The 14,883-nt window shown below is 37.5% G+C and overlaps 1 protein-coding gene across 29 annotated transcripts in view; it reads left to right on the top strand.

Annotated features, from left to right (window-relative positions):
• para (sodium voltage-gated channel paralytic) overlaps nt 1-14,612 on the top strand; it is a 98,834-nt gene extending 84,222 nt beyond the window's left edge. For all 29 annotated transcript variants that reach the window (XM_076539866.1, XM_076539865.1, XM_076539861.1 and 26 more), the window contains 6 exons: nt 1,317-1,439; nt 2,026-2,220; nt 3,122-3,367; nt 3,836-4,106; nt 5,167-5,471; nt 6,066-14,612. In XM_076539866.1, the coding sequence (XP_076395981.1) occupies nt 1,317-1,439; nt 2,026-2,220; nt 3,122-3,367; nt 3,836-4,106; nt 5,167-5,471; nt 6,066-6,848 (1,923 nt within the window). In that variant the 3' untranslated portion in view covers nt 6,849-14,612. The remainder of the gene's footprint in view (nt 1-1,316; nt 1,440-2,025; nt 2,221-3,121; nt 3,368-3,835; nt 4,107-5,166; nt 5,472-6,065) is intronic.
• Nucleotides 14,613-14,883: the final 271 nt, after the last annotated feature.

Raw genomic sequence — 14,883 nt, 5'->3', positions numbered from 1 at the left:
AACATCGCATAAATTCCTCCAGAAAAATATAATATAAGAATAGGACATAGTTTATGAATTTCACAAGTATCTACCCTCAAAGTTAGAACCCCATTTACGCCACATATCAAACGTAACCATAAACACCCACGATACACACACACTAGTGATACCATCAGTTACATCGAACGATTAATTAACAGTTTGTGTCTCATTACAGACTTTAAAACGATTTCTACATAACTGTAATACAAGGTCGCTGAGATACTGGGCGTAGAGTTACTGTCATGCCCACACCCTGAAAACTATCTTATCCTATCTAACTATCTTAGCCAGTAGATAAACTTTCTGCTTAATTGTCGACGTGTATAATTCAGCCTGCTATTGCTCGTTCATTAACGCATGTGACTCGCTTGCTTCGATTTGTCCGAAAATTTTTGCACGTAACTGCTTCGTTCGCTTACCTACACCATCTTGTTGATGTTTTACTTTATTTTTGTCGCACGAAATATCTCGAGGTTCAGTACGCACAATGTCGGATCGGGCTAATAGATTTATTTCTTTTTGTTCTATTTCGAGTCGAATTTGTGCAGAACACTGACTCTCTGTCCACGTTTCTTTTTATTCTTTTTGAAATGGTGCGAGTAAGTATGCAAGGTTCACCTCGGTTTACTGTTCCAAGAAATAGAAAAACGTGAGGAGTATTAACGAATTTTCGTTATTTCTCGTGGTTATTAAATCGTGAGAGTGAAACAGGAATGTTGTAATCGATATATTTTTTATTATTAATTTTTGTCAATTTGGTAATTTTTGGTTATTCGATCGAAAATTAAATCTTAGTCGTTCGACTAATTATTAAATATTGGTTATTCAAGTAATAATTAAATCTTAATTATTCAATTAATAATTAAGTCTTAGTTATTCAATTAATAACTAAATCATAATTATTTAATAATTGTAATAACTGTATTTAAAAATCATTGTAAAGTATTATTGTAAAATTACATATTGGATTAATTATTAATTGAACGTACAGAAAATTAATAATTCATCGAATCATAAATAATGAAATTACTTTAATAAAATAATTGTAACTCTCGATGTTAAACTTGATACAACATTTCTGGTTTCCATCGTGCAATATTATTTTTTCTTTCAATTCAGTTGCATATAGAGAGAAATCTAGGAATTAAAATTGCACATACAAGTAACACACGGCGTAGACAATAGAGATGCGTAGAGATGCATAGAAACGCGTATCCAAGCACAAAAGAAAAACAAAAATCGAAAGGGTTGGATGATTTTTGGGTACTTTAATAACGTTGTTTGTCTAACAGGTAGTCGTCAACGCTTTGGTTCAAGCCATTCCATCCATTTTCAACGTGTTACTGGTGTGTCTTATCTTCTGGTTGATCTTCGCCATTATGGGTGTGCAGCTTTTTGCCGGCAAATACTTCAAGGTATATATTTGTTCCTATAGAATGTTACTTTTAAATCTTCTATTAAAATTCATATTGTGTATGGCCAATGAAAATTGATGTTACATATGGTTTATCAAAATTGATGTTATGAATGGTCAATGAAAATTGATAGTATAATATGGTTTATTAAAAATGATATTATGAATTGCCAATAAAAATTGATAGTATAATATGGTTTATTAAAAATGATATTATGAATTGCCAATAAAAATTGATACTACAATATGGTTTATTAAAATTGATATTATGAATTGCCAATAAAAATTGATACTATAATATCGTTTATTAAAATTAATATTATGAATTGCCAATAAGAATTGATATTACATATGGTTTATTAAAATTAATATTATGGCTGGCCAATAAAAATTTGTACTATATATGGTTTTCCCAAATTGATTTTACTTACAGTCTTTTAAAATTGATATTATTTCTAGTTTATAAAAATTGACATTATGTGTGGTGTATCAAAATTGATATTATAAAAATGAATAAAGCAGTAAGAGAAAGATATGAATAGATTTATGTATATATGGAAAATAATGAAAGCAAATTGTTGTTGCAGTGCGTGGATGCAAACAAAACAACACTTAGCTACGAAATAATCCCTGATAGAAATGCCTGTCTGGCTGAGAATTACACCTGGGAGAATTCACCGATGAATTTCGATCACGTAGGAAAAGCGTATTTGTGCTTGTTCCAAGTGGCCACGTTCAAAGGATGGATTCAGATCATGAACGACGCAATTGATTCCAGAGAGGTGAGGGTATTCAAAATTACACCGAAAATCAAGGTTTAAATAGTTAGCCAGGGTTTATAATTAATTTGGATGAAAATAATTCATCAAAATCGGAATATGTATTTGATCAGAATTAATAACTGATTAGAATTGATGATTAATGTGAAAATGATTAAATTCAAAATGGTTGATCAGATTTAATAATTGATTAAGATCAATGATTCATTAAAATCAAAATAATTCAGACTCCATGATTGATCTGTATTAAAATAATTAGTCAAAATGAGAATAATTGTTCAGAATTAATAATTGATTAAGATCAATGATTCATTAAAATCAAAATAATTGATTAGACTCCATGATTGATCTGTATTAAAATAATTAGTCAAAATGAGAATAATTGTTCAGAATTAATAATTGATCAGGATCAATGATTGACTAAAATTAAAATAATTGATCAGAATTAATAACTGATCAGGATCAATAATTGATCAAAATCAAAATTAATAATTGATTAGGATTAATGATCGATCAAAATCAAAATAATTGATCAAACTCCATGTTTGATCTGAATTAAAATAATTAGTCAAAAAGAGAATAATTGATCAGAATCAATGATTGGTCAAAATTAAAATAATTGATCAGAGTTAATAATCGATTAGGACCAATAATTGATCAAAGTCAAAATAGTTAATCAAAATTAATAATTGATTAGGATCAATGATTGATCAAAATCAAAATAATTAATCAGACTTGATCTAATCAATTGAACATTGATTTGAATTAAAATAATTAGTCAAAATCAAAGTAATTGATCAGAATAAATAATTGATGAAAATTAACATGGTTAAAATGAAAGTTAGTATTTGGTTAGAATAAAATGATTAATCAGTATTGTTAAAATATGAAATTCTGTTTATAGCTCAACAAACAACCAATTCGTGAAACGAACATCTACATGTATTTCTATTTTGTATTCTTCATTATATTCGGATCGTTTTTTACCCTTAATCTATTCATTGGTGTGATCATCGACAACTTTAACGAGCAAAAGAAGAAGGCCGGAGGTTCCCTTGAAATGTTCATGACAGAAGATCAGAAGAAATATTATAACGCTATGAAAAAGATGGGCAGCAAGAAACCACTCAAGGCCATTCCACGCCCAAGAGTAAGGTCTATTTATTATTTTAGAGATAACTCGGTAAAAATTAATCATTTACTAAATAATTACCAGAGAATCAATTATATGCGACAGTTCCTAAGTAATTAGAATTTTGCAACTAAATATTGCTAAATTAGTATCACGTTTAGTATCACGTATAGTATTTTGAATACTGTAATTATTAATCACTCAAACTCAGTTTTGTAAAATATCTCCTAATCATTAAATTATCAGTGAAATAGTTATCCACACACCACCTTGAGTTTCTAACAAATTTCTGTGGTTTATAAATTTCCTAACCTAGAAATTAGAAAATGAAGAATAGAACAAGTTTGAGAGAACAAAACGCACCAAAGTTAGCCCAATACGTATTAATTAGTACAATAATCATAGGTGATCCTAAATCGAACGTAGATCAATATTTGCCCACCTTCCATAGAATAATGAAATTAATGAAATATTTCTGTTTTTTAGTGGAGGCCGCAGGCGATAGTGTTTGAAATAGTGACGGACAAAAAGTTCGATATGATAATCATGTTGTTCATCGGGCTGAACATGCTTACGATGACGTTGGACCATTATCAACAGACCCAGACTTTCAGCGATGTTCTAGACTATCTGAACATGATATTCATTGTGATATTCACCAGCGAGTGTCTCATGAAGATCTTCGCTCTGCGTTACCACTATTTCAAGGAGCCATGGAACCTCTTTGATTTTGTTGTTGTTATATTGTCAATATTAGGTAATGTAATGTAATGATTAGTTCAGTCGTATGGCACACGTGAAATTGACAGATACGTTGGTCAGAGAAAGTGATCCTGTTAGCTTTTTCTCAGCACACGATCATCTTTACGATTAGATAGATAGAATGCAAATGAAGCATGTCATGCAACATCTTACAATCTTCTTATGCACGTTTTGACTTTCTTCTACATTGAAATACAAATAAAAAGCGGACAGGTTCGATATTTCACATGTGCCGCAACGACTGATCAGCGTCATTACATTATGTAGCCTTACATTGATGTCGTACTGTGATAACCCCAATCCTTTGTCCCTGCTATGGTGTTCGACATGTGGCCATTGAATCAACCAATACAACATTGTTTTGATTAACTATAGTCCTCAAATATTATTTTGCATCAGTCAAATCACGATATTTACCTGATAAAGTACTTTACAGTGTAGTCTCGCTATATGGCCCTTTTAAAAGAAATGTATAAATTACCATCAAATACAATGTTGTATACGGATTCACACATGTTAATTGATATAAAGAATCGGGTAAGAGCGGGTCTGTATTAACAGAACTAGTTCATTCAAAATTAGTCTTCGCTCTAGAGAAACGATAGTTTCATTTACAAACTTTCGAATGCCTCACACAAGATACTGACATTTTATACCGCACCGAGTGATGCAACGAGTGATAGCTTCAACTCTCGATCAATCTCAGTGCATGTCTTGTACATAAAACAAGAGAACACGGGTTCCTAGTCTTTAGGATTATGACGCATGTTTTTTTTCCATTTTTTCAAACTATATGCATCACAAGTTTTGAATCTTAAATCGAGACAATCAAAATCTTTCTAGTTATACGATTGCTTACAAACAAAATTCGCATAGGTTCTAGATACACAGACAAACAATCTCTTGCAAAAAGTCCCCTCTTCCCTTAGAGTAATTGCATGATTAGAGGAACATCAATTAACATAAAAGGCACCACTCCAGCTTCACTCTTACTTAGTTATCATTTTTATAATATTTATACTTGTGATTTTAAAATGTGCATATATTCTCTTCAGGTCTGGTCCTCAGTGACATAATCGAGAAATACTTCGTATCACCGACATTGCTTCGTGTAGTAAGGGTAGCAAAAGTCGGTCGTGTTCTTCGACTCGTGAAAGGTGCCAAGGGTATTCGGACTCTTCTCTTCGCCTTGGCGATGTCGTTACCAGCTCTCTTCAATATTTGCCTATTACTGTTTTTGGTGATGTTTATCTTCGCGATCTTTGGAATGTCGTTCTTCATGCACGTCAAAGACAAGAGCGGACTGGACGATGTATATAACTTCAAAACGTTTGGCCAGTCGATGATACTGCTATTCCAGGTAAATATCTGACTGCACGTTCCTATTTCCTAGTCCAGGTAATTATCTGGTAATAACGATAATCACCCAGCAAATTATTTCATATCCCACAACACTTTTGACCTAAATACAACAGACTCTGAACACAAAAAATGCCAAGCAAAATGATGTCCCATAAGTGCTGTTCATGGGAGCCTTCAGACAGCATTTATTCTAACTTTTTGCATGTCGCATGCTCGCACGAATTTGCAAGTAAGGGAATATCAGAATAATCAAATAAAAATGAAAGAATGCAATGTAAAGCTAGATAGATTCACACGTACAGTTCTTTAAGGTTATACTTTGACTTATGTTCATAATGTGACCTGGTCCGTGGATCCTTGTGGTTGTATACCTCACTAGTATCTCTCAGTCACACGCTGCATAGTGATAGAATATACGAAAATCCACATGTAAATAGCATTCAAATAACATTAAACATGACTGTCACCACCATTATAAAGTAATAATCTAAAAAGGACAGTTAATCCTAGTACCCACATACTTCATTCACAGCACTTTTCAAATTAGAAATACATAAATGTTTATAGTTAAAGAGTAACTTGATATGTTAAGATGTCAACGTCGGCCGGTTGGGACGGTGTCCTAGACGGTATAATAAACGAGGAGGACTGCCAGGAGCCAAACAACGAGATAGGATACCCGGGTAACTGCGGCTCCTCGACGATCGGCATTGCCTATCTCCTCTCGTATCTGGTGATAAGTTTTCTGATCGTCATCAACATGTACATCGCCGTGATCCTCGAGAACTACTCCCAGGCGACGGAGGATGTCCAGGAAGGCTTAACGGACGACGACTACGACATGTACTACGAGATCTGGCAACAGTTCGATCCCGACGGGACGCAATATATCAGATACGACCAGCTGTCCGACTTCTTGGACGTGCTGGAGCCACCGTTGCAGATCCACAAGCCGAACAAGTACAAGATCGTATCGATGGACATCCCGATATGCAAGGGAGACATGATGTTCTGCGTGGACATCCTGGACGCCCTTACGAAAGATTTCTTCGCGCGTAAGGGTAACCCGATCGAGGAGACGGCGGAGATCGAGGTTCAGGCGCGTCCAGGAGAGACCGGTTACGAGCCGGTCTCATCCACGCTATGGCGTCAACGCGAGGAGTATTGCGCGCGTTTGATCCAGAACGCCTGGAGGAAGCACAAGCAGCAGCGTCTGGGCGGGCCGAGCGAGGAAAGCGACGACGCGGATACGGATCCGCGGGTGAGGCAGACCGCGGTGCTGGTCGAGAGCGACGGCTTCGTGACGAAGAACGGTCATCGGGTTGTCATACACAGCCGCTCGCCGAGCGTCACCTCGAGGACCGCGGACGTCTGATCGGCGACGCCGACGTCCCCAGCACCGCCAGCGTCGTAACCTAGCGCCACCGTAGCGGCATCGCCGACGACGACGACAACGTGGACGAGTCGATCTCGTAGCCCTTTGATACTGCTCGCGGGGAGCACCGGTTCTCGCGGACCTTGCGCGCGCTCTCCATCGACAGCCTTATAGTTGTATAAAAAATACATTCCTCCAACGAGTTGCCTTTAAAACCACTCAAGAACGCTACGATCGTTGGGAGAGACACGTCGCTAGCTGGACACGAGCGTGCGAGCGAGGACGAAGGGACGGATCGTTCGAGAACCGCCATCACGGTGAAGGAACCGAGTTGCGCCGTGTGTGTACCGCGCGTCGAGCCACATCATCGAACTGGACGGGGACATACACACACAGACACACACATACACACATGAACACACGCATAGACACATAGAACGTGAGAGAGGAATGATAAGGAGGAACACGCGAAGAGGAATCGAAGGACAAGAAACGATGGCATAACGGAGAAACGATGACGGTCCTCGTGCACCGGAAACTCGCGTGCACCTTGACCGACCGCAACGCGAACTTCGAGTCGACTTCCCCTACAAAATCACGGCTCGAAGGTCGATGCTTGCTCCCGCCCAGAATCCTGCCTTCGATGGACTTCGCCGGCTCCTTACCGTCCTCCATTGTTCGACGACGAGCACCATCGCGTCGCGTAGGAAAATGCATGCGTTTCGGAACGCAATGAAACGAAATCAGTCACGTGATGACAATGAAACGAAGAGATAGCATGTTTGCCGCGTTCACAAATCACCGATCGACTCGTTTCATCGACTCTCTGTATATTACCGGTAGGCCGATTCGTAAATTCTATCCGCGATATTGGATTTTTTACACGGTTTTACGGCGAGCCAATTCGCCGAACGCGAATAAGAGGTTCGTGGGTGATATTTGTTACATGGATCGGTCAACCCGGTCGTCGGACTGTGGTGTTTGACGGAGATGAACCTTGAAAACTGATAAAAACGACGGGACAACGGAGAAAACGAAGACATTGATGAAGATGTTGACGATATAGTGAGGATGATCACACGGAATGGTTATGACGATTATATGGATCATGATGACGGTGAACAAGGATGTTACATGTGAAATGTATGCGTTAGTTATTTACATTCGCTTGACAAATTTTACGCAATACGGTGCGCGAACGTCTGATCGCGTCGCTTTGTTTTAAACCAGCCCCCTGCTTCTCCGCTCCTGTAACTCTCTACTTCGAGCCTAAATACGTGTCGTGAATGCTCTTCGATCGTTGGGGTCCATATTTGACCAATCATGTGATTTATAATTATATTTCGATGGATCTAAAACGTTAACTTGGTCGTTAAACTACATAGGGCATTAGACAAAAAATGTTAGGTTAGGATCTAACCTTCTTTTCACTGACTTGTTTCGTTCACATATTCTTCTGGTTAAAAGAAGTCTTTCTTTTCGTTCGATCGATGTAACTGCTTACGAATTATGATTTGAAGACAGAAGAATGATAATTCCTGCCAAAAGGAACGGAGAGGGGGGGGACGGCGAATACGGAATCTCGCAATCATCATCAGCTAGATAATTTACACATTTGCAAAACTTTACACAGACACACAATCTTACACGACGTAGTAATGCGCTTTGGAATAAATGAATAAACATAATAGTGTAACGTTATTCGAATAATTGTAATCGACAACCGTGCGCCCGTAAACCCGTCTCGCATATAATAGTGTGAAATTAAAATGAAAGGAAGAAATTCTAATACCAATTTAGTTGCTAACGACGAGATTGACGCAACTGTCTATCGGAATTTTATACACACCGGAAAGTTACTCGTAACCGAAGAAACGTGTCGTTCGAAGAATATTTTGGGTCAAAAACATTCGAGGATCAGCCAGAAAGTTGTGTCATTCTAATTAATTTCCTTAATTACGGTGGCCAAAGACGGAACATTATAAGAAATTGTTAAAATTTTCAGAGATTATTAGTTCGAAGTTTGTTGTTTCAAATATTTATCGCGCAGATTCTGTTGAATTATCGAATGTTTCGCGTATCAGAGATTCTATGTACGAAAACAAAATGGCGCGGGAAGCTGCATGATTGTCCAAGGACAATAACGATGGAACAACCACGCTTTTAGCCTGAATTACGTACAATTATAAACGTTTACGAAATAAATCGAGGAACGTTTCGTAAAAAAAAGAAAACCAACAAAACGGGTTTACGTGCTTAAAATCGTCGTGGAGGATCGCGTGCCCCGTAATAATACAGGGCGCATCAAAATTGCCCCACGATCGATGGAAACGCTCTTTGATTGCATATCGAACCGAAATTCTCTCGTGATCGTGATTATGGCACGCGATTCTGCCACGAGTCAATCGTATCGCTCTCGCCGTACATAAAATATATATTACTTCGCGCCAAGTAAATCTAAGAACGCGTGTCAAACGGTATACACACGGGAGTGTTCGAGAAAATTCGTTGGAACGCGTCTAATTTATAAATAAAGGCACGGTTTCATTTGCCGTATTCAAGTACGCTGCTGAGCGTGGTAGATCTTTCTAAAGAAAATGGAGGAAGACGCCATTTGCATTCGTTTACGCGGGAAAATTCGATAACTATCGATGGTTTACTACACAAATATTGTATTATACGTTTCGTCGAAATTATCTAATTAATTCGATGTATAAAATTTACTTTGTAAGCTTTTTATTTGTTTTCATTGCACAAATGTTGAAGATACTGCTGTTTAAATACTTCATGTTATAATTTGTAACTGTGTATATTAGATAACGAATGTAAAAAGTTTTTATTTAATGTGATATAAACTATTGAACATTTAAGCTTGTTTTTCTTACTGTACATACAATATTTGTGAAGTAAGCCATTGTTAATAATTCAAAATTCAAGTAACAATTTTTAAACTTAATATTTTCAAACATTAAGAGACTTTTAAAACAATCAGTATCCAAACATTAGGATATTTATACATTCAAATAGCAACATCGAGTACTTGAATATCAATAAAGTATGAACTTAAAATTCAAATGAAATGAAATTTAAAATTCGAAATTGTACTCAAATTATTCCAATAAGAAAATATTCAAGTATTCGAACATTTGAACAAGTAGTAATTATTAAACATCCAAAGTAACTACAGTATAATTCTGCCATAAGAATCAAATGGCGAGTTCTCTTCTTATATCACCGTTTTCTCAACGTAAACCTACCACGCTGCGCACCGTACAGAACGTTATATTATACACACAGATACTCACACGAATGAACGTAATCATCTCGAGCTCGCGCGTGATCGAGCGTGTCGATGGCGAGACGCGGAAGATAAAACCAAAAAAAATATATGTGTGTTTGTGCGCGCGCGTGTGTGTGTTAACGCGGATTGTGCGATCGTTATTTTTCTACGTTTACATCCGCGATCCGACAGGGAAGAGCAAACCAAAAAAAAAAAAAACAAAAAACAAAAGATATATATGTACGGGACGAAGAAAATGGCAGACCGGGGGTTGTAGACGGCGCTGAAAAGGCGGTTATAGTAAAGAAAATTGTAGTAGATCGTTCTCGCTGGTCGAAAACGGACGTAACAGTGGGAAGAAGCTCGCAGCTCGCTCGAAGGATCGTATTTGAAACGTGGCAGGAATCGACGACGAGGACGATGACGAAGACGACGGTTACGGACGTTACGAGAACCAGGAACGCACGGTGAATTTGTTATTTAACACGTAGGCTGATAAAAAGCAGAGAGAGAGAGAGGGATGGCAAACAACGCGAGTATCGGATAAACAAAACAAATAAAGAAAAAAAAATGTTCATTATTTTAAGCTACGAAGGCTCAAGAGGGTGAGGATCATTGTAAATTAACTCGTACAAATAATTCACACACTATCGGTGTCGAGTCCGCTTTGTCAAAGTATTTTAGAGAAGCCTGTCCGATATTAATGTCCTCGTACCTTTTCTACGTATATTATAAATTGCATTTCACGATTCTCGTCGCGGGCCATTCGATGATCCTTTCGTGAGTACGCTTCAACGTTATGCGCATGCGCGTCGCTGCGTCCTCGCGACTCGTTCGTTCGGAAGAGGTCGTCGTTCTTCGTTTCTTCCAACACTCGGCTTTCTTACGCTCGGAATCTCTCCAAACGATGCAGGCATGATCAAGTGTATCAACTATACGATCTATGGTTTATATCCCCACCCCATGGTCCCCTCCATTAATCTACGAGTATCCCAGCTCCGTACGCAGCATGTGGTACATGTACCATACGCTGAACCCGTGTACCATAGACCTTCGTTACATTGCCCAGTAATTCAGTTTGCAAATTTTCAAACCCAAACATTTGGAATAGATTTGGGAATTTAGGGATTAGGAAATTGAAGAAATTTGCAAACTGAAATATCGAGTTTGGAAATTCTGAAGTACTCATACGTGGAATCTGGAATTTGAACAACTTGGTACTCTGGAAAATTTTCGAGTTTAGTAATTTGTGGTTTAGGAAATTTAGGAAATTGGTAGATTAAGAGTGTAAATTTTGAAAAAGTTTAGGAGAGGAAAAGGCGGGAGAGTAATAATTTAGGGGTTCGAGTATTTGAGAATCTGGGAAGTTGCAAGTGTTCAAATTTTGAAATTCTGAACTTTGGGAAGTTTAGAAAATCTAGATATGTTAAACTTTAAGAAGGTGGAAATTAGAGAACTTGGAAGTTTAGAAACTTGTAAATCTGAAGGGTTGTGGATTCAGGCTTATAATTGAGAATTTTTTAAAATTGAAAAAAAAACACAAGTACGAAGTGTCTTGGAACAAGGGAAACAAAAGAAAATTAAACGACAGATTACGGGGATATATCCTTGTATCGGTGAATTTAACACCTGGTCATGCCAAAATCAGGGGATTCTCAGTATTCCGCACGATCATCGATTAAAATCGGTTCATCGCGTCATTATCTGTTCGTTGATCGGTCTGCGACGAAAGCAGAAAAACGATAACGCCTAAAGAAAAAAAAAACTAAGTAAATAAAACTTGTTGCCGTTGCTTTTCGCGCGCGCGCGAAATTCAAATCTTTTTCTAAGCACACGTTACGGACACGTTGTTCCCGTAGAGGTTAGAACGTGCAATCAGGAAAACAAAGTACACGGAGCACGACGGACGACGACGACGACGACGAAACGAAACGAAACGAAACGAAACGAAACGAAACGATACGAAAACAAGACACGATAGATCGATCGACGATATCAATTCATCTCGTCGATCCTTCTTCCATCGAAGTACGACGTATCTGATGGTCCGTCCGGCTCACTGTCTAATTACTCCGATACCCCCTCTCGCCCCCCTTTTATGTTTCGACCCCCTCCCGTGCTATAATATGTGCAAATAATTCGATAATAATCAAATGGTTTGTACGCATATAATATACATATATATTTTCGATACTACTTTGTCGAATGGGCAACCGCGAACTTTCTGGAAGCAATAAAACTCGAGACACACGACAGGAAGTTGTGTAAACGGGGCGTGACAGATTAAAACGAGATAGAATCGCGCGCAGAAAGTGTTCCATTGACACATTGGCCTCTTAAACGATAGACAGATCTCTTGTAAAAAATCGTTCTTCCCCGAGAGGCGCGCCGATACGATCGTTCTTCATCTTCTTCTTCTTCTTCTACTTCTTCTTCTTCTACTACTTCCCCTTCTTTTCTCTTTTTTATCTACCGCTTTATTAAGAAAAAAAAAATGAAGGAAAAGTGGTGACTGGGTCGATCTGCGTGACCGAATGTCCGATTGAATCGAAACTTCCCCGGTTTTCAATCGCCGTTACCGACCGTAGGTAACGTCGACATTCGGTTCGTACGATTCGAAACGATTTATGCGTAAGAAGGTCGGGAATTTAATTACACGCGTCTCGAAACAGTTGCCTGGAAATTTGTTCGAGTGTAACGGAGGGCAAACGTTCGTTCGATGGCCAAATTGCTACGATGACGAAAAGAAACATTGGGGGAAGGGGGGTGGAAGAGTATGCGTGGTGTGCTTCATTGAATTTTTTTTCGTTCGTTTTACCAGAGAACAGAGAGAGAAAAAAACGTACATTAAATACCAGCTTTTACGCGACGACGGCTGTAAGATATTAAAGAAACAAATATATATATATTATATATACATACATACATACGTACATACATACAAACATACATACATACATACATTTAGGGCTTTCCTTCGTTAAAGCGAGGTAAGACGAGGTTTAAACGTACTTTCTCCGTGGATGATACTGCCGTTACGCATTGTATAAAGAGAAAATGAAAACTAAGTTAACTAATCGTAAAAATGCACGAACTTTTCTTAAACGGATAGCGAAAACGATTAAAAGTAAAAAAAGAGAAAAAGCGAAAAAAAAACAATGGGCTTTGTAGTGTCTCGAAACTCTCGAAAAAAAACTCATTAACCTAAACGTCGTCACGATAATAAAGTAAACGATGAGTACAGGAAAACCTGAAATACAAGAAAAATCCTAGAGCTGGGCTAACAAACCGGAAAACAAAAAAAATTGTAACACGTAAACGAAAAAAAAAGTGTCAAGCTACGGAGCCTGTCGGCCAGTATAATGAACAAGCAACTGCCATGGGTCAACAAGCTAGATAGACGAAATGTGCTAAGAAACCAAAAAAATAAATAAAATAAATAAATAAAATAAAATAAAATCCAATTTTAACGAGCTAGCTGTCGAAGAAACAAAAAAAAAACACATTAACGCGCGAAGGATCGTCCATTCAAATTCGTGCTCCCGTGAGTGCTCGCGCTTGCGCGCGCATGCGTGAACGCGTACCGCGACAGCGCGCATGCGCGGACGCGAATCGTGGATGCGCGCGAAATACAAGCAAAAGAGAGACATCGAGACAGAATGCGTGCGAAATAAAAGAAAATAAGGAGCGTGTGTGTGTGTGCGTGAAAGAGAGAAAGAGAGAGAGAAAGACAGAAAGCGTGAGAGTTCGTGAAAAAGAGAGGAGAGAAAGGGAGAGAACGTGAGGGAGAGAAAGAGAGAACATAGAAGAGCTCCTCCGTTGAATGACATTCATTACTATTAAACAGAATAAAAAAAGAAAATAAAAAAATATGGATTATTTGCACAATATTATAAATAATTACTATGTTTACTACGATTATTAAATTAAAGAGCAAATAATAAAAGGGATAAAAAAACTGTTGTTAAATAATTAATACGAAAGAGGGGATGAACGAAAAATGAAGAAAACAAGAAACAATTTAGCCGAAGACCGATATCGGATTCAAAAGAAAAAGAGCGGAATCTATGTGCATATACATATGTGTGTATATGTGTGTATATATATACACGTATATATATGTAAATAAAAATATATATATATAAATATATTAACAAATAGGGAAGAGAAGGAAATGACGAGGATATGATGATGATATGATAATGATGATGATGAGGATGATAATGATGATCAAGACGAAGAAAGAATGGAGGAGGAAACGATTCGTTTGTTATCGATTAGTTAACGATCATCCTTACATTACATTATTGTAATTATATAAAGTAAACGATTATTACCGTAATAGTTACAATTAACAAGTTGTTACCGCTTTGTTATACATAATATAATTAATATACTAAGATTAAAAGGATAAAAAAATGAAAAAAAGAAAAAAGTAAGCGAATGCATCGTTGATTCGTCCTTTACTTACGTAGATAACTAAATACGATTCGACTCTATATTGTTTTCAATGTCTTCACCGTATTCCTTCGTTTGCTACCCGATTTCGTTTCGTTGTCGAAAGATTCGGTTTTGTCGGCTTACCTCGCCCGGCCACAATATACACACGTTTTACAGAGATATTTTCAATAAACGAAAAAGCTTAACACTCGAATACGATTGTTGTCCTTGTCATCACTTGACCCTGAGTTTCGATACAGGTTATGTCGAATAACCTTCATGAGTCTGACATTACACCTGTTCGAGGCTCTCGTG

This window comes from Megachile rotundata, chromosome 14 (genome assembly GCF_050947335.1).
Source record: "Megachile rotundata isolate GNS110a chromosome 14, iyMegRotu1, whole genome shotgun sequence".
In the NCBI taxonomy this organism is placed as follows: Eukaryota; Metazoa; Arthropoda; class Insecta; order Hymenoptera; family Megachilidae; genus Megachile; species Megachile rotundata.
The sequence above is the reverse complement of the archived record's forward strand: the minus strand, read 5'-3'. Positions and strand labels throughout refer to the sequence as shown.